At 39.0% G+C, this 20,816-nt stretch overlaps 1 protein-coding gene across 1 annotated transcript in view; it reads right to left on the bottom strand.

Moving 5' to 3' along the window:
* The window catches only part of ryr3 (ryanodine receptor 3), a 120,698-nt gene that overhangs the window by 70,440 nt on the left and 29,442 nt on the right, over window positions 1-20,816 (bottom strand). The window contains exons 5-21 of the mRNA XM_042390463.1: window positions 18,865-18,879; window positions 18,363-18,437; window positions 17,872-17,950; window positions 17,317-17,429; window positions 14,773-14,872; window positions 14,335-14,428; window positions 13,602-13,676; window positions 11,516-11,672; window positions 9,514-9,678; window positions 8,030-8,151; window positions 7,688-7,868; window positions 7,051-7,186; window positions 4,514-4,609; window positions 4,293-4,411; window positions 2,833-2,966; window positions 1,816-2,057; window positions 579-771 (exon numbers count right to left, since the gene is read on the bottom strand). Coding sequence (XP_042246397.1) covers window positions 579-771; window positions 1,816-2,057; window positions 2,833-2,966; window positions 4,293-4,411; window positions 4,514-4,609; window positions 7,051-7,186; window positions 7,688-7,868; window positions 8,030-8,151; window positions 9,514-9,678; window positions 11,516-11,672; window positions 13,602-13,676; window positions 14,335-14,428; window positions 14,773-14,872; window positions 17,317-17,429; window positions 17,872-17,950; window positions 18,363-18,437; window positions 18,865-18,879 — 2,096 coding nt within the window. The remainder of the gene's footprint in view (window positions 1-578; window positions 772-1,815; window positions 2,058-2,832; window positions 2,967-4,292; window positions 4,412-4,513; window positions 4,610-7,050; window positions 7,187-7,687; window positions 7,869-8,029; window positions 8,152-9,513; window positions 9,679-11,515; window positions 11,673-13,601; window positions 13,677-14,334; window positions 14,429-14,772; window positions 14,873-17,316; window positions 17,430-17,871; window positions 17,951-18,362; window positions 18,438-18,864; window positions 18,880-20,816) is intronic.

Genomic DNA, 20,816 nt, shown 5'->3' on the forward strand with positions numbered 1-20,816 from the left:
TGAGATGAGAAGTCACATAAACATTGCATGACGTTAAGCAATAATATTATGACTCTTTACTTCACATAGGTATTTTAAGAGTTTATTTTTACTTACTTTTTTCAACACATTTTGAAACCTGAAATTGTCTATCTAAACACAAACAGCACTCAACACCTCTGTGGTTACATAATACCAGGGCTGCAGAGGACAGTAAAGCCACCCAGCAGTTTATCCACCCTCTTACAGTATGCTGACATTGTTCTTTCTGCCACAAAATCATTTTGTACTTTCTAACACACAGCATTTAAATAATTTAAGTTTTAAGAGGATTTTAAGGAAAAATATTAGTTTTCCTCTTAAAATATTGCGTTTTTTCTTTTTCTGTGGGAAGTTTTTTGTTCCATGATGATCACTAACTTGAGGTCAGCTCAGTAACCTTTAATTAAACACTCTATCACTGCTTTATATCTAACGCTATGGGGGCTGACAAGATGTAATTGCATCTCAAGTATAAAAACAACCCAGCCAGAAAAACAAGCAATTCCACCGAGAATGCCTCTTCATCTAATTTTCCAATTAAAAATGCAGAGCCTTACTTGACACCTGCAGAGAAGCTGACAACAGGGAAGAAGAACCCGTCGGTGTTGAAGTCCTCGAACATGCCCTGGACAGGCTGGCCGTTGATCCTGAAGGACATACTAGGAGCACCCAAATCCAGACAGCAGCTGACCACATCCTCTGAGTTCAGCAGGTGCTGGTTAATAGAGGCCACGGCCCTGGGGATTCGGCCTAGACAACATTGGGCAGAGACAGAGAGGGAGAATGGATGGATGTTACAGTTGCAAAGTCATTGCGAATATAGGGCACGATGATGGGTGAGGAGAAGAGAGGGGAGCAGAGAGGTGGAGAGATGGGTGATGAGTGCTTTAAAAGGGATGACATGGAATTGATGAAAGGAGGTGATGGGCCTTTTAGTAGATTTGGAAAGGAAGAGAGGTGAAACAGGTGCTATGCTTTTAGGGCGAGAGCAGACAACAGGGGGCATTTGAAGGACTTAAAGGCCCAACACACCAAGCCAACTTTTTGCTACATGAATACAAAACTACTGACTAGGTATTTCTTGTTATGCAGGCGTAGAGCATACCTTGCATATCAAAACAATCAGTTGGCCATCAGCTACAGGTTTTACTATGTGCTGCTAAGTTGTGAGACAACATGCCTCAAGTGGTGCATCAAAGCCCATAAAGGAGGTGAGAAGCTTTCCATAGTGGAATTAACAGAGGGGAGGGTGGAAAAAACTTGAGAGGTGTATCAAGTGGAAGTTGGAGGGTGAATTTTGATATCACTGAGTTCTGTGACCTTGCCCTTCACTACTTGGAAAAGCAGCAGGTTCCTTCCTCATTTACACTTACTTCTATCAGTGCAAAGTCTTTCCAAGTCAATAAACAGTGTACGTAAGAACTGACTTCACTGCAATGATCCTTATTTTGCACCTACTTATTAGTATTCTAAGATTTTTTCCAATAGATCTGACTCAAAGGAACAGAACATACTTTTACTTAATATTTACTTTACTGTTTAGTTGTTAATTTGACACACAGCAAACTTCAAAAAAGCTACAAAGTTGAGTATTTTACAAATAGCTGCTTTACTAGCTCATGGTTTTAAATGATTAATGCCGTAATGATAAAGAGCCACTCATTCCTTGCATACCTTGCTCAAGTACAAAACAAACAGAGGGACCCCTCTGTATTTTCTTACCTCTGTACTATAAGTGCACAGTCATGGTAAGCCCCATATTTGAGCAGCCAGTAGTTTAGCTAGGTTGCCTACCTGACCAGAGGTGAAGTCCATCAAAGCTGTAGGAGTACAAGTCATCCCCGACACCGTTGCCTCCCCATCCCTCTCCTCCACCGGGGTACGGAGCGTAGCCTTTAGTGTTGGCCCAGCCTACCCTCAAGTGGGTCGGCTCCCCATTTACAAAGTGGTCCACTTGGTCTATCACCAGCTCAAAATACCACTTCTTGTACTGAGCTGATCCTTCAGCCACACCCAGGAAGATGTTCGGCCTCATGCTAAATGTGAAAACAGAGGAAGAAGAAGCTTGTTTGGTCTGAGGTATAGTATTATAGTTTACGGTAATTTATTCAAATAAATTTGTATATTTACAGATAGTGACACCAAAGCCCAAAATGTACTCCTAACTCATTCTGAGCTCAGTTTTTCAAAACTTGACACAGGAAATGAAACAATAAATCAATTAGTCGATCGACAGAAAATTCACCTGCAAATAATTTGTTAGATTGATGGTTTTGGTCATTTCTGAAGTAAAAATGCTGAACATTCTCAAGTTCTAGCTTGTCAAATGTGACACAATTTGCTGCTTTTTTTGTTATATATATTAGCAAACTGAATGTCTTTGGTTTTGGTTTGATGGTTTGATAAAAATAAGTAATTTCAAGAGGCAACTTTGTGCTCTGGGAAATCATTATGGGTAATTATAATAACCCATCAATATTATTATTAATTATAATTTTTTACAATTTCCTGACATATTATAGATAAAAAATATTAATTAATCAATAAAATAATCAGCAAATTAATCAACAATGAAAATAATTGTTAGTTGCAGAGCTACTTGAGACAGCTGCAAGCTTTGAGTCAAAACATCAACAAGGTGCTGTGGGAATATTTTGGGATCAGGAGGTGATGTTTGTACTAGTGCACATCTTGATATCTTGATCATGTTGTATAAAATACATCCAACATGATGGACTCAAATAAGTTTAAGTTTGAAGAAACAAATGTTTCAGAGTTGATGTGTAATGTGAATGCATTTTACTTCTTTACCTCTGAACATCATTGACCAGTCGAGTCTGAAGCAGCAGGTCCCTTCTGGGAAGCAGATTGTCACAGATCAGATTCTGATTGGCTCTCACTGCCACCCCATTACAAACACAGAGGGAACACAGGACATCCAGAATCTGATAGAGAAAAAAAAAGACTATGTTACACTTTTGTTTGATTAATGTGTTGCACAGATACAAGTGTATTCACACACATTAATGTGAAATTCCACACTGTATTTCTCAGTTAAATTAACCGCTGCTCAGTCGGATTCTCTGCAAGTTACAACGCATGTACCATCCATAGATATAAAAGACCCCCCAAGTCAACTGGGCCACAGACTTCCACCTGTCACTCATGATCAACAGCTATTGTTTACAAGGATGCCCTTTCATGGTACAATTTACAGAGTGAATAATACTGTAACATTTTAACACTGCATGTAAAACACATAGCTGGGAAGAAAGTCATTTGATATGAGTCCTTGATTACAGCCATGACAAAATTTACATATATTGTTTCTTCACTTCTGACTCGTTGGTTTGACTTTTGTTCGACATTGATTGAGGTTTCATGACCTGACAAATAAATCATTTCTCAGGCCAAAAGTCCTTGTACTGGGTTTAGTTTGGTTGTTGTCACCCAGCAGAGCGGGAGGAGAAAGGATTTGGCAGCTCAGATAAAGGATAAAGCCTGCTACTGTGGGCTTTACACTCTAATTCTGTTTTGTCCACTGAGAATGCACTTGAATTTATAATAAACTAAAAAGAGAATAAAAAAAAAAATAAAAAAAAAAACTCCACTCAAATTGGGTTAGAATTTAGCAGAAACCTGAAGTAATTGGCTGCATTTCTTGGAACACATTTGCATGTAAAGAGTATTGCTGAAATCACCATTGCCACAGGAAGCTTTGTACATGATATTTGTATTTTACAGCTTTGTGCTACTTCTCTTGATTTAAGGCAAAACTTGAAGTTCAACAAGTTGAAGTTGACCTCTTTATTTTCCAAGTAATCAGCGTTGTCGCTAGCAGTGTGACTCTTCAGAGAAAACTTTGTTCCAGAGTGAAAATGGCACAAACATTATTCCTAATGACTTTGGTGTTTAACACCCTGAGGTTTCATCTAATGCTACCAACATGTACAAATTTGAACTTGTCCAACACTTCACTTCACTTTCTAACAGAAGAACTATTCCTGTCATTTTACATTGCACTACTCAGATTCATGCCAACACATCATGCTAACATATTAAATTTCAGCCTGCTATAACCTACTTGGCATGTTAGCATACTAAATGTAAACAATACATGGTTACAAGCAAACACATGTAAACATCCTACAGTTGTTAACATGCATGTTAAAATAGTAAAGAAATAAAAATAAAAATGGAGTCAAAGTCACAACCATTCAGCCCAAAACACACTTTGCTAACATTACGTCCTACTGTATTTCTGCACACACCTTGTGGTTGCGTCCATGCTTGTAGAGCAGAGAGATGATGGACTTAATGTGCCCTTTCTGGATGATGTTCAGAGCCTCTGGGCTTTCAACCAAGATACAGTGGAGAACTTCCAGGATTCCTACAACAACATATTTGTCATTATCAGAACAAATGTATATCAAATAGACCACATTTTTGCACCAGTGGAGCACTTTTTCTTTTTCCAAGTTTTCTATTATACCTGATGACGATTCCAGTCTTTCGAGTTTGCTGACCAACCAATCCAGGTTTCGAGAAAACTGGGTGCAGTTGTTCCTGTTCCCACGAATCAGTGAGGCTGAACAAAGGGCAAAAATATACACAGCGATTAGGAAGAACATGGATGATATGGTTGAGGATGTAAAATTTGATCCAAGCAGCTGACTGGTAGATACGTGGATGTTTCAGACAGTTTGTTTTTTTTTTGTTGAAACTCAAACAAAAAAAAACAACAACTTGTACACCATTTTAGAATGAACATTAAATCATTGTTTGACACCCTTGGTCCACAGGTAGTTATTTAAATGCATTAAATCTGTGGAACCACCTGTCACCTACTATCATTAAGCCTTTCTGATAGGGATAAGATTGCAAAGCCACTGTGAAGTCAGGAGCTCTGTGCTTTATAAAAAGTTCAGGTGCCTTCCCTTGTGCCCTTTCTCGGTCACAGTGGTGACATTATGAAGTCTCATTATTTTACTGTCTCATTTTTCACCATTAGGGTTCAGGGACATTAGATTGATAATGCCTGTGAAACTACTTAACAGCACTTTGTACTAAAGGAATACGGCTGGGTGTCTAATCTCCTTTAATTCTGACTTTCCAGGAAAGCTATCGTTCAATACAAACACATGGATAGAGCCACACCACGAGGCAAAGGCAGGGATGTTTACCATTAATGATGTGAATGTGAAATTCAAAGTCAGATAGAGAGAGGAGAATCTGAAGCTGCACAGACAGTCAATGATATCTGAATGATACTTGGCATACACTATAGAGGGTAACTACTATTATTTGTAGAAGGAAAGACTGAGCTTTTAGTAATAATAATACTGGCAACATTTTCATGAGGTTTAGTGATGTCTGAAATGCATTACAGATACCTACACAATACATAAAACATAATACACCATCAAGAGTTCCTATAAACCTTCACAATGCACTATGGCATCTCAAAAAAGGTAGGTATAGGTACCACAGTACTTTACAGGGTCAAATATTTGAATTGCTCAAAAACTTGATAAGACTTGACTTACTTGAAACCTTTTGCGCAAAATGGATAAATCATTTTAATCAATTGCAAATTATATTATGTGTATTATTAAAGTGTTATCTTCACAGTTGTAATGCCGTATGATTTTTGTTAAAAGGTATCCTGTGGAGTTTTTGACTGTACAGTAACACTGTGGAGCAATGTTTTTACAAGTGGGTGCTTGTTTTCTTGCTATTCTGCTGATCGACAAATGTAGCAATTGAAACCTTGAACTTTAACTCTTGCTATGGATTATGCTTGTGTTCCAATGTATTATATGTATATCTACATAATAATATACTGTAGTTATAGGCTTGTGGAAAATGCTCCTAAATTATTCAATGGCATGCAAATTCAAAATTTAAAAGCACAACAAAATCCCAACATTTTAAATAGCTGAAGTAACCAGGTTTATTTTCTAAGTAGTTCAATTGAACACTCATTTATTTATTTATTTACAGTGGTTTGGAAACGGGTACATTTGGCCCTGAAGAACCAAAATGAATGATTTATCACAAAGGATGAATTTGATGTCCATGTCCTCATAATTTATCAGGTAAGTTTGACCACCCGGACAATTAACTTACACCAATAACTATGTGTTTTTCTTTATAATAGACCAGCAGAGTTACAACAGAAAGGAGAGGAGAGAAGGTCAGGACTAACAAGACCGCTGCACAATGCATCATACAAAATCCACTTCACCAGACCGCCTTTGCATCCTTGGGGGTGACCCCTTGCTGGGAAGACTGGAGTATACTCAGAGGAGTGTGTTTGTGGGTTTTAGGCGCGTGTGTGTGTGTGTGTGTGTAATGTGTGTACATGTGCAAGTACATGCTGGGTAGCTGATGATGAATATAAGGGCAGTCAAGGTGAGACGAAGGGGAAGCTGTTGATGGGAAAGCTCCAATGACAGCAAAACAAACTACCCAAGAAAAAGCTGTCCAAAATAAAACTTTTCAGGGTTACAGCTTTAGAATTCATGATTCAATAAAGGCCCTGGGAGAACGGGATAATGGCAGCACCTGTGATGGCTGGCATTTAGTTAATGATGCTGTCATTTCTACAAATATGCAGCTGAATGCTTTGTAATGTGTCCACACTGCTCTCAGAGAAGAATGTGACCTAAATGGAAGGCAGGACAGATTGCGAAAGAAGCATACAAGAGGAATTTTGTCTTTGTTTCTCTCTACTCTCTCTCGTTACAGATAATTACAAATGAATGTCATGTAAAGGCTGTTACCAGCTGTGATCTCCAGATGTGGCACAGAGGCAAGAAGAGTAGAGCGGAGGGAGGTTATGGAGGAGATAAGAAGGAAGGAGGAGAGGAAAACAAGCGAGATAAAAAGTGTGAAAAATAATGGAAGGGGAGGAGGATGAAGACACAAGGGGAAGATTAATATTGCATGTCTACCCAGGGTCAGCAGCTGACAGCGCTGACAGAAGATATGGATATTTCATGTGATCCATCGCTCAGGCCCACTTACCCAAGAGTTCATAGAGGAGGTTAAGAATGTCCTTCCACGCCGCGCCCGCCTCCTCTCCAGCCATCTCTGCAAAGTGGGCAGCGCTGTTGTACAGGTTCATCCGGTCAATGCATTTGGACAGAAGGGTAAGCATGCCCTGAGAAAAAGACAAAATTATTACCATGAATAATTTATGACTCATCTCATTAGAATAGAAGTTTCTTCCCTTTTGCAACAACATGTAAAAAATAGTTGGGTTTTTCAGTTGAGTCTGCTGAAAGTGGTAAAGTTTAAAAACTTTGTTTTCTGACATTGTTCTCAGTTTATTTTTGATGGAATTTACATTACTTACAGTATATTAACTTTGGACTGACCATGATCCTAAGACTGACAGATAAAGACTCTTTAACTAAGGGACAAATTCTTTTGCACATGCAGGGAGGCAAGACCTTTATCATGTGAATTATGTCAGTTCATTTATATAATTAAAGAAGCATAGTGACATATCAAAATAATTCCAAATAAAAGTTATAGAGGCTTCTGTTTACTATGAATCATCCTGACTGTTATCTTAAATTGTTATATAAATAAATAAAATGCAGAGTTATATCCACACGTATCCCAACTTCAAAATCGACATCACTTTGTCCATTCTTACCTCATCTTTGAAGAGGTCCTGACGTTTGATAAGAGAACGGAGGAGACACTGTTTCTCCTCATGCTCCAGCTCTGAGTCGGGCTGCTTGAAGTATTCAATCAGGTCATTTAGCGTCTGCAGCACCTCTTCAACATACCCACCAACCGCCATGGAATCCCCCTCTGCTGTGCTGTCCAAAGCCCTGGAGGGAAAGACAGGGGAGGCCAAGAAAGACAAGAGAAAGTAAAAAGAAGATAATCAAGCTCTAAAACTTGAAATAGACCCAGTGAGAATTCCCCATTGTGCAGTTGTTTTGTCATGTTGTAAGAGTGTGACAGACAAGACACTTGTCCCTGTCATTACTTGATGAAGTTGGTGAACAGAAACGTGGTGTTGCGGATGATGCGGGCGGCCCGAGACTCCTCATGCTGACAGCGCTGGAGGATCAGCCCGTCATCCATGTGGCCCTCAGAATGCAGGCAAGCCTAGGGTAGGAAACAGAAACGCACATTTTTACTATACAATCAAATGTATATAGCAACAATAGGCATCAATACACGCCCTTTGATCCAGTCTGACTCATGAAATTTGATCTATATAATATCTGAGATACTTATGTTACAAATAGGTGGATGATAAAGTGTGTTTTTATGTTTCATTTAATAAAAAGATGCATAAAAACATAGAAACAACAGCCTGGTTTCAACAATGCTCTCTGATTATAAAGTCTAATGTTTTAGCAGATATTATACAAGAAACAAGCTATGAGAAAAGCCATTTAAGTATGGAACTGTGAGGAGTCTCCAGTTGCTAGTGGGTCTCCACCACCAAGGCTCAGTGAAACCTGATTCACTGTAATCAAACAGGATAATCAGGAAGAGGGGGGTGGGTTTAAGTGTAAACTGACCATCACCCCCTATATGTCAGGTGCATTGGCAAGCTGACAAGGCTGCAGAGACTGCCTGGCGCCGGCATAAAATGAGGTTTGATGTCCCTGGAGGCATGCCCAGTGATGAGGAGCGCTCCTCATGTCACAATAATCCCACCTGTCTCACCCAAAACTAACTGTCACCTTCCACATGGCCCATTATCGCATTTAAATGAGTTGTTGCCTCATGGGTGCCTGTCAGGTGAGCATCTGAGAGGGGTGAATGGGGTTGTGTCAGTATCCAGAGTACATGAAGATTTAGAGTAGAGTGAAAATAAACATTTGCATGGGTGAGATAGGTTTTTAAATAGCCATATAACCCAGTTGTTTGACTGGGTGTGATTTGCTACTGTACACATGGGCTACAAGGTGTTAGAGACAAGCTATGGCAGGCATTCAGGATCTTACAGTAAGACAGTAGGATGCTGGATAGTATATAGTTACTGTATTTGTAACACTATGCAGCAGTGCAATGATTGAGTCATAATTATACAAAAGGCAGTTCCACCTATTATGTCTAATTAATCTATTTTTTCAATATCAATATATTTTATTATATGCAATAAAAAAAATCTTTTGTCAATTTTTAATTGCAATTTGTGGAATGAATCCATAGAATATGAATTCTGGAATTAAATAGTAATCGTAAGAAAGTATGTTGCGGAATGATAAACTAATCTTAAATTCCGCAATGTTAAAGTAATGGTAAGTTCCGGAATTATCCAGTAAAATGTATGCTCCAGAATGATTCCGTAACATGTAGGTTTCGGATTGATAATGTAAAATGTACGTTCCAAAATAAAGTAATCTTTAAATTCCGGAATGATAAAGTAAATGCAAATCCTGGAATGATTTCAGTAAAATGTAAGTTCTGGAATAACTCAGTAAAATTCTTGAAGAAAAGTTTTATTCCATTTACCCGTCTTTTCAGGGGTCCTAGGCGAGACGATTTGGCATCAGGTGCTTGGTAAGACAGCCACAGTCCTGTCGCCACATGCATGATGAAGCAGACAGAGTCTCCATACTTGATCTCTGGCGTCCCCATGCCTTCGATGTCCCTTTTTGGGCCCATGTCGCCCTTTTCCTGTTGTTTTCCCATTGAGAAGGACATACACACACACACACACACACACACACACACACACACAGGCATGGAAATATGACAAATGAAGATGCATTGTGATTAGATGGTAATCAGAGAGGCAGGTTGAGGAGAGTACAGTCATTGGCCTGCTGGGAGGTTGCTGCTAGCCTCATTAGCTCTGCTACATTTCTGGCTCAGGAGAGATGGAGTGATGCAGCTTATTGCAGTTGACAGCAAGTAGCGGGGAACATATTAATGCCAATGTTCAAAATGGCAAGACATTGACCTTTCTAGAAACAGGAACCAACTGGTACTGGGTGGTGTGGACAAGTGGTGGAAGGGAGCGGTTAAGAAATACAGACAAAATGAAGAATATTTATTTTTCCAAAGAAGTGTGTGTCCTCAGTAATCCTATGCAGTCTGTGGATCCTGCAGGGTAGTGATTACTGGGAGGGCAATCACATTTGTCAGGAGTGGGATTGGATGTGAAAATAAACCCTCAGAAGTGAACAGGACTCAGGAGGATTTCTTACTGTACCTATTGTAGATAAAATAATATCTGCAGAGACACAATAGTACTCTGTGGAGGTGTCTCAAGGTATTGTGCTGTTTATGTGGCTGTAGCTGGTTCAGCACAGGATAATAATGTAGGATTACTTACTCAACAGACAGTGAATTCAGGAAATCTGCTATAAATATTGATGTCTGAAGAATCTCAGTCATACTATAAATACTTCCACAAAAAAAACTAGAGCCCTACAGATGAATAGTTATCACTATTATGCATAAAAGCTTTAGCTTAGTGGTTCCCAAAGTGGGGCCTGGGGACCCCCACCTTGAGGGGGTTCCAGGGGGTCCCCAGCATAAAGGGAAATTAATTTATTTCACTATAATTCCATCCATAAGTAACACAATGGCAGAATGTATGACTATTTTGGTCATGGGTTTCAAACGCAAAAATCTTATCAGATGGGGGTCCGTGATCTAATTTGTGACAGTTTAGGGGTCCTTGATGTGAAAAAGTTTTAGAGCCACTGCTTTAGCTTATTGTATTAGGACCTATCCAGGTCTAATTTTGATAGAATTCAAACAGGGTTGGGAATCAAAAAGACATGAAACACGATCAAAAACAATCTGACCACCTTCTGTATCTAAACTGCACAAATTAAAAGTAACCACAACATATCTGAGCTTCATCAAAATACCTATTTTCAATTTGAATTTCAAGTACGCCATGTGGTCCTTTCTCAAGGTTATTTTTATCAGCAAGACTTTATTTTTAGAATACATGCTATTAAAACAGAAGAGCTACACAGCCCTCAGAGAGTTCAAAACAGAGAGAGTGTGGGATAAAAAGGATGGGTAATTGAGGAAAGGCGAGTAAAAGAAAATGAAGTTGATATCCTATAAATCTCATTAACTTACTTATACAGTATATCCACCAATGCATCATGAAGAATCCTAAAAAACTGTAGTGATGATAGTAAATCTCTCTTGACCTCCTAATTGTAAATGACTTCGATTAGGCCAGTGGACAACATGAATGTTTACTCCATCATTTACAGTGCTGTGCTGTCTACTCAGCAGCCATGAAAAGGTCAATTTATTGTGGCGAGGCATGAGCTCATTAAGAGCTTACAGATCCGTCTCAAGAGTCTCTGATGAAATCGTCAAGGGAAGATATTTTGACTCCTCTTTTCATGAGATAAGTTGACTTAGAACATTTATTTACATTGGCACCCAGGGCAGGTTTAAAATGGTCTAATTGCCTTGCTCAAAGGGTTTATCACACCTAGTTGTAAAAGTAGGGATTATAGGAGAACTAAGGAGCACTGACCTTGGAAGGCCTGAAGCAGAAGGAAGTGGCCGTGGTGTCGGACTTCTCCCTGTCCTGCAGGACCAGTCCACGGTCCTCAGTCAGGGCCAGGTAATGGCCAGTAGAGAGGTGTCGTAGTCGGAAGGCCTGGCCCCAACGAATGTGGCTTCCGCTCCAGCTAAACACAGAGAACTGGTGTCACAAACTTTGCAACACTGATAATTCTTAAACACTTAAAACTTTACTTGGCTGCTTATATCTTTATTTTTATTAATTGACAGTAATATCAGAGTTTTCCAGACTTTTCTAATACAGCTGTCTGGAATTTTTTGACAATATACAGTTATTTTCTGGGAAACAGTCAGCAGTTTTAGTTCTAGGGGCATGGCTCTAGGGATGGCAATGTCGGTCTGTTGATCGGTCAGTCCAACTCAACAACTGCTGGATGAACTGGTGCCCAAAGCAAGAATCCTAATGACTTTGATGATTCTCTGATGTTTCCTTTACTGCCACCATGAGATTGACATTTGCAGCTTTGAGTGAAATGTCTCAACAACCATCCGATGGCTTGCCATGAAATTTGGTAAAGACATTTACGTCCCCCTCGGGATGAAATGTAGTTAACTTTGGTGACCCTTCTTCAGGTCAAAATTTCAATTTGTCCAGTTAATTACAATACCTGCAACATTGATGACATTCTCATCAGCCTCAGCTGTACTTTGTGATTAGTGCTAATTAGCAAATGTCAGCATGTTCAAACACTAAACTAAAACGGTGAACTTGGAGCACATTAGGCCTGCAAAACTTAACCATGTTAGCATTGTCATTGTAGGCAGGCAGCATGCTCATGTTAGCATTTAGCTCAAAGTAGTTCTGTACCCAAGTACAGCTCACAGAGCCATTAGTGTGGCTGTAGACTTGTGTTTGTTATTGACTGAGATGTGTTCATAGCACTGAGCATTAAAACTGTCAAAAATGAAAAGCTGGGATTGAATGGCTGGTTAGATTTTTAGCCTTGTTTACTTATTCTTTGCTCCAGTAGTTCCTGATTGAAATAAACACTTTGACAGTTTTAACTATTGTATTAAGGCAATGTTCTAATAAGTAAAATGAGTTTGGTTCCCCATAGTGAGGCACCTCACTCATATTCTCAGAGTACAGGGGTAACAGGGTAAGTTATCTCAAGTTTATAATTCTCAAAGTAATGTATCAAAACAGTATTGTTTCAGCAGTGGTATCAAAGCATAGCTATCATATTTATTGAGAAATTTGTTTGATATTACCCAGCCCTATTCTGGAGGCTATTCTGGATCCAAATAATCTAGGTATTCGTTTATTATTACATGTTAGCTAGTTCACCAAACTGCTCTCCATGCTATCTAGACTGTTGACCTTCCCCAATCATGATTGCTGAGTTCATGAATTAATGAAACAAGATGCAACTGATTTATATTTCTCTTTTTTACTTGAGGTTACATAGACCATACTCTATCACTCTGTACTGCAGGTTAATTCACCTAAAAAATATACCTATGGAGAATGTCAACTGAGAAATCAATGAAGTTTTAACTTTTTTAACTGTCGATGAAGCTTAACTTTTTCAGTATGGATGACGCAGTTCAACTCCTGTTCAAAATGCCTTCTAAGCCGAAAAGGATACCATGTGCCTTAATAGATGCACCTGCACCATTTCAAAGTGTACAGACTCTGACAGGCAGTCCCAGTGAGAGCTGCCAGACGACGTGACTGAGGGGAAATTGCGTGGGTAGCCAGTTAAAGAAAGAAAGGAGGAAGAAGAGGAAGCGTGATAGAGAAAGAGAAGTAGAGAAATTGAAAGGGATGGTAAACAGAACCTCACCTTCTGGAGGATTCTGCCTACTAATTAGTAGCGACAGCTCGGTGTAGAGAGAGGTGAAGTGTACAGTAACCTACAGTACAGTAGCTGTGAGATAAAGCACCAATTCTTTTTATTCTTTATGAAGAAATCCCACTCAAATAAGACAACTCATCTGTGTATTTCTGAAAGACAACTAGGGTTTTTGATTATTTACTTTACAAAACTTATTTTTATCACTATGAATGTGTATGTATTCATGTCTGATCTCACCTGATCCTGAGAGGCTCCAGTCTCCACAGTGAGCGGGCCTTTGACGATCCCTTACACGCCTCATAGTTGACTATCCTGAGAGCACAAAGACAGAAGTGGGGGGCACCTTTAATTTCTGAGACTTTCAAGTCACAGTGTGAATAAAATAACTTGAAGAGTTTCTGCTGCAGTAGTGGCACAGGGAATACCAATGATCATGATAAAATCTCACTGCTCAAGTACCGTATTCGCTCAAATATAAGATTAGACTGATTATAAGACGATCTCCACTTTTTCAAATGTAATTTCCAGAATAAAATATCATCTTATATTCGGGCCAGTACTGTATTTTGATAACAAATTATTCCATGAGACGATGTTTCTTACAAAAGCACCTTTTTTGAATTCAAGAACAGTTATACTGAAGTTATTTACATGGATTGATCATGGAAAATTGACATGATCAATTCTTGCCTAAAATTCACACAAAAAATGACACATATTTTTAAATGGATATTAAAGGATCTGAAATGAATTCGCCAATAACGCCAATACTTCACTTTACAGAGTTGTAGTGAACTTTACATATACAGGAGCTGCAAGTCCTGTTTGATAGGCCACAAAGCAGATTTACTTTTTATCCTCATCTTACACAAAACTACTTAAATATTTCAGCCATTTGAAAAAGTGACTCTTTGATCACAGGAAAACTTGGAACTGAACTAAAAATGAGCTGAAATTCCACAGTACTAACCTCTGCTCCTCCTCGCTCTTGTCTGCCCCAGGGATGGTCAAGTTCTCATCATGCCCATGACAAAGACGCATCACATGACCACCAGTCAAATACCCTAATAAGACAAAATCAAGAGTAAGACTGGAGTTTTCATCATTCAATATTCATCTTCAATCTTGAAGCTATGATTTAATATTTGTTTAAAAAAAAGCTAATATGAAACCATGAATTCAAAGATCACAACATCAAAAATGTTTGGCAGGAGCTGTTCTGTGGCTTCTATAAGAGTTTTTTGATCTTTAGTTATTTTTTTTTGCAATTGCCCCACTTTGAGTTATCAGCCTTAATTAAGGGAGGTAATTTGTTATTGTGTACAGGTATAGCCATACATCCAGAAAACCATTAGATACAACTGTATTTAAAAAGTCCTTGAAAAAAAGAGTATGGAGGAGAACTTGCCTACAGCCTTGTTGCCTGAAGAGCAGGTTGGCTGGACGTTCCACAGGGTCTGCATGAAGGACGCGTCCACTTGGATGTTGCCATTGGAGATAGAGAGGTGCTGCAAGAGAGAGGCAGGTTACACAGGGCTTTAGACAGAGGGGTGGAGACTGCCAGTGAAGTAGTTGTGTTAGCAAGAGGGAAACGCATACAGACACCGAGATTCAACAATACTGCACAGATGAGGGAGATGTCCCAGAGTTGGGATTTGAAAAAAAGATTAAAACAACTTTGTGTCTCTCCTCTGGAGCTGCCAAACAGTGTTATAATGCTGTGGGCTAAAAAACACTGCTGCATCAGTGTTTCTCTGTGCGGCAAAATCCAGATAATACTCTACAATAATTCCTTCCAGCAGAAACACTTGGAGCGGCTCCCATTTCCCTACAGGCAGGATTCAGAAATTATCCCAGCCCTCAGCAACAATCTCGCAAGAGCTGATGTGTTGATTGGCGAAGGCATGCAAATGTGGAACATCTTGTACTATCTAACTGAATTCCCCTGAAAACAATGTACTTTTACATGACTGTTGAGCCAAATATAACCATCCATTTAGTATTTTTATTAGTCTGGCTTAGTGTTAGATTTATAGGATGTGTGACTTTTACTGTGACTTTAGACAATGTACAGTATACCATATATTTTACTGCAATCTTGCCTGTGTGTTGACATATAATATGAATTGATGGAGTGCTGAGCATGATATGTATTGCAAACTAGTTTGCAAATTGTATGAAACAAACTTCTTGCTCTCTAATATTCTGACATTCAGGCACTAGGCTGGACAACTAGATGCAGACCAAAAGGGAAACTGCTGACAAAGTTCTGTCTATCTGGACACAAAGCAACAAATGCCAACTTCCTGAAAAGAGTGCATCACGACCTCTGTGATTGTTCACAGTAATGGAGCACTGATTGCTTTTTCCTGAATTTCTGATACGTCCCATTCTTCAAAAGCTGAGCTTCCATCGGGCCGAATCAGGTGAAGATTTCCCATCGGAGGAGATGAAAGTCTGGCCATTTGACAGTTTTGCTTTAATTGCACAATTACTTCCCTGAAAGGCTATAGCAGCCACTAGAAGCATGCACTGTTCACTGCTCACTATCCTATGCTTGGCACGTTGCCGTCCCTCCCTTTTGCCATTTCTGTCTCTACCTCTTCTTCTCCCTCTCACTCTCCCTCTTGAAATCCCCCTCTCCTCTCTCTTTACCAAGTAAGTTAATTGAGGTCGGGAGTACAGCGCTGCGTAAGGGAGGCGGTGTAAGCTCATCAGTCAGATGGATGCCTTCCATAAAAAATATTTTTTAAAAAGAAGGCTGCACAGGAGGGATTTACAGGTAATCAGATTTCCATTACAGATAGCAGTGTTAAGTTTTAAAGATTTCCCCCTGAACTGCCTTGTCACTCTGAAGTTGGATAAGTGAGACGGGTATCCAAGCTATCCTACAGCTATAAAACTTTTCAAAGTGCCTTTTGAGACAGACAATGAACCAAAGCAGATAACTCTGGCTATGCGGGGTGCCGAACCTCCAAAAAACAACCATCCCTTTTTGCATCAGGCAGACTCTCTTGGATGTTTTGAGGCAGACACCTCTGTTCTGACACGAAAACATTTGGCAGAGCAAAAACAAAAGCCCCCCAAAAAAAGAAACAGCAGAGAAAATCTGAATTAAGGGAGATCTGACAGGAAAACCAGACAAAAGGAAAATGAGAGATGATACAATGTGCTTCAAAAACAAGAGACTGTGTCTGGAGCACCCAGAGTGTCTGAAAAACAGTAAATATTCATGAGAAGAGAGAAAATGAGCAGAGGCCTGCTGATTTAATGAGACTCGATTCAGCTGCAGTTAACCAGTCATCTACTTATAGTGAGTAATTTTGAGTTTAGGTCAGATGATTCTCTTTTGTATCACATGTTATCAGCCCAAGCTCAACTACCTTTAAAAAAAAGATTTACCATGGGAGAAGTTTAATGGTATCAAAATCAGACTGCTACAGAACATAATGTCAATGACCTGGGTTGTTTTTAGCATTTTTTTTTTTAAAATCACACTTTGGAGTAGAAATCTACAGATGAAACATGACTATATGCATAGTGGAGTTTGTGCCTGTATTTGATTTAACATAAGGCAAAATAAATATCACTTTTAAACTAAGTAATTAGTAAGTATTCATTTGAGATAAACAGCATTATAAACTTTGTTCTGAAGTCATTTCTTTATGCTTTTATATTTCTTCATTATTTTGTACATTTTTTAAATGTTTTTGGATATTTATATTATTTTTCAATGTACAGTATATACTACCAGTTCAACATATAGTTTTACACTGGCCTTTGGTTGTTTTAGCTGATACTTATTGTGTGTGTGTTTGTTGGTCTGGGTGGCAAACTGCTGCAAGGATAGTTGTACTGCCAGTTCTCTAGTGACATAAAGAAAAAATTAAACTTTAAAACTTTGACCTTTGATAGAAGCTAATTTATTGACGAGTTACTGGACATGACATACCAGGTATCTCTCCGTTGATACGCTGACAAGAATCAGGTCGTCTCCGATGCGGACTTTCTCTCCCTCTGATCTCTGCTTGGACGCAGGGTGGATGGTCCACCAACAGGCCTCGCCTATTGACACAAAAACATACACAAAACACACAAAAACATTATTCAGTAATTGGCGATAAAGTGTAATACAGCAATTGAGCAGGTCTCTTGTCAAAAACAGTCACTGATGTTGCCATTTAAAAAATAGTCCTGACTGCTATCTGCTGTTTAAGTGACTGTCTATTCCAAGAGGCAAAAAGCATAAAAATAGCAATCATCTGAGGAAGACTGAAGAAGCACTTTGCTTTCACTTGATAAATGGCTTTGAGCATTGTTGTAGTTCAAATGTCAAGTGTAGCACTACTGTACACCCACATGCACACAGACAGTTATGTCTCCTATGGCTACTGATACAATCTCAAGGTTAGGCTGACCTGAAACAGCCATTCAGGAGGACTGGATTCAATTAAAAGCAGTAAAAAGCCATGTGAACTTTGAAAGGTACCCATTAGTCATACTGTACCTATTGAGTCTTCTTGTAGTCCAACATCAAATGACAGCTTGTCTGTCAGAGACCTTGATGTCTTCAAACAGGTCAAGTACTGAATGAAAAATTAATTAGTGTTAGGTCAGAGGGAACAGTTCAGCTGCTGTTCAAATATCTCTTATCTGACTAAAACAGTCAATTTCAAGGACAAAAAAAAGTATAATATAAAAATATATATTTAGTGACAAACAACAATATTTACAACACACAATAATTAGTTCCTGCTTCTCAAATGTGGAAGAATTGCAGCCTTTCCTGTTTTTGTATCACTGTTAATGAAATCATTTTGAATTTTGTAACTGTGTGTCAAAGTCAGACTCTTCAGACACAAAACTAATGTAGTCATTTGGCTCTGTGAACTTTAAAATGTCATTATTTTCTGACATTTTCATAAATTGATTGAACCCTTATATACAGTACATGTTTATGTTTTTATCACCTTATCAAATTGCATTCTTAACACTCACCATGCGACTGAAAGAGTGGCGTAGGAGGATGGCATGACCGTAGAGCAGGGTCCGGTGTCCGCCCCCCTGACCCGCCTGCCAGAAAATAAACAGGTGACAGATTATTATCATACCCTAACATCCTTCAACCTCTGGACCCTGTCAGGTTTGACACATCACATCTATACTGCTTTTGGCTATGTGTGTGAACTGCATGTGACCGAAGGGGTAACAAAGTGTCTTCCGCCACGGACCTCCATTCCAAGTGCAAGCAGGCAGACAAAGAAAGAGGGAGGAAAACACACAAAAACTACAGTCTAAACAGTCAAAGAACCCAACAAACACAAACATGTATAGTACCACACTTATTAGACAGCTTGCCCATTCTTGCGACAAACAAGAATAATTGTGACATACAGTAATACAATGTCAGAGGAAATGTGAAAGAAATAGTTGAGCAAAAAAAGATTGAAGATGAGATTTGTTCTTCATTACTCAGGTGAACAAAGAAAATTCTACTTACCCTTTTAATCAACCTCTAGCGGCAGCAGGAAAAAAAGAGAAGATACCATAAGTAGAGACATCTAAACTATGATCAAGGTAATGGTGCAAAGTACTCTACAGTATGATCTATCTAAAGCTGGCATGCTGGAGCTGGTGCTGAAATGACACCTCCGAGCTCCTTCAGTCAGGGATAAAAAACAGTAAAAAATAGTTTTAGAGCTGGACACCAGGCCTACAGCATTAATGGACTGGACACTTGAGTGTCTGTCAAAACAGCAAATATACAAATACACAAAATTTTACATTAAAAAAAGGTCCTAATAATGTTTAATAATGTTTTGTTTTTATTCACTGGACACTTTGGCCATTGGGTTAAATTGTCTTTAATTTTTACCATTAATCCACACACCTGATACTGCTGTTCATACACGGTTAAATATTTCTCAGTGTCATAGCGGAAACTTATTTTTATTAAGGCTATAAACACACACTATTCTTAACTATAGTTGATTTACAGTGTCCAGTCTACATAATTTGAGTGTCATTTGATGTGGCAAACAACATTTAAACTCCTCACACAAACTGTCGAGGACGATTGAGCCCAGGACTGGGGCAGTGCTAACCACTACACCGCTCCCTGCAGTGTTTACCTAATAGGCAATACCATGGAGGCTATCCTGTTTCTTGTCCAGTTGTCACGGTTAATTTGTGTGTTTGCTCGCAGGGTCACATTTAAACTGACCTAAAGGGAACTCCCAACTGGCCCCAGAATATGACCTCAAGCTAATTCTTTCTTGGCTACCAAGTCTCTCCCAAATGGCCTGTATAAGTCAGACAAATAAGGAAACGGAGGGTTTGATCAAAAGAAAAATGGGAAGAGTATCCAGCAACAGCTGGGAGTGAAGGAGGGGGTACGGAGAGAGAGCCAGCCTGTATTTCAGGCCTGCTGTTGTGCTGACACATCACTGCCAGGAATTGTGACCTTTGGTTTGCTGCCCCTCCCGCTGTATAACTGTATCCTAAACAGCTTGGTACTGGCCTGGGAGTGTAGTGTGTATTAGCTACTGTGACATAGAAGTTTGTGTGCATATGTTGTCGGAAACGAGGTGTGGTGTAAGTTACGCCTTCGATGATACGAGCCAGAGTTTTTGGAAATTTAATTGTCTTGCTAGTCAGTGTTTCCTGCCAAGTCCCGAGGACATAGCTACTAGGAACCAAAATCATCCTGTGTCATGGTAGACTGCCGGCTTTAATATTGTACATCGTGCTGACTAATATTAAAAGACAATGCAAGAAAATGTACCGTTTAGTTTTAGAATAGCCCCTATACAGGACAGTCATTGTCCTTGATGGATTTGCCATCCGAGTAAAGCACCAATGACATGTATTTGTTGCCAATAAGTTGCTTTTAGGAAATATATTTAACACTCAAAACTACCAGGGAGCAGGTGAACTTAACAATTCAACAATTTTCAATAGTGGCCGGCTGCCACTCCATTGTCCACCTGTTTATATCAGTAAGGGTAGAGCATATATTAGAAACACCTCTCAGTATAGCACTCACATTTCTTCACTTATTTTTCTGACATTATACTTACAGTTTCAAAAGTAAACGTTATGCAGAATGGCTAATGTCAATATTATATTATTAGATCACTATTATTGCTGCAACATGTAAGCAGTATTTTCATAGTGTAGTTGTTCAAGGTGGTGTGTGGTATGTATACTGTGGGGTAGTTTCATTTCATTTATTTTTATGTGTAGCAGAAAAAAAAAAACAGGGTAGCAAAACTGTTGAAAGCTGTGGATCTGACTCATTTTAGAAACGGTTTTCTATCAGGTTTCCTGCAGTTTAACATATAACTATGCATTGCATTTTTATAAACGGATATGTTTTGTTTGTAAAACTTGATTCTGAAATGTACAGTAACTTCAGCTGTCAAATAAATGTAGTGGAGTAGGAAGTACAAT

This window comes from Thunnus maccoyii, chromosome 17, assembly GCF_910596095.1.
Source record: "Thunnus maccoyii chromosome 17, fThuMac1.1, whole genome shotgun sequence".
In the NCBI taxonomy this organism is placed as follows: domain Eukaryota; kingdom Metazoa; phylum Chordata; class Actinopteri; order Scombriformes; family Scombridae; genus Thunnus; species Thunnus maccoyii.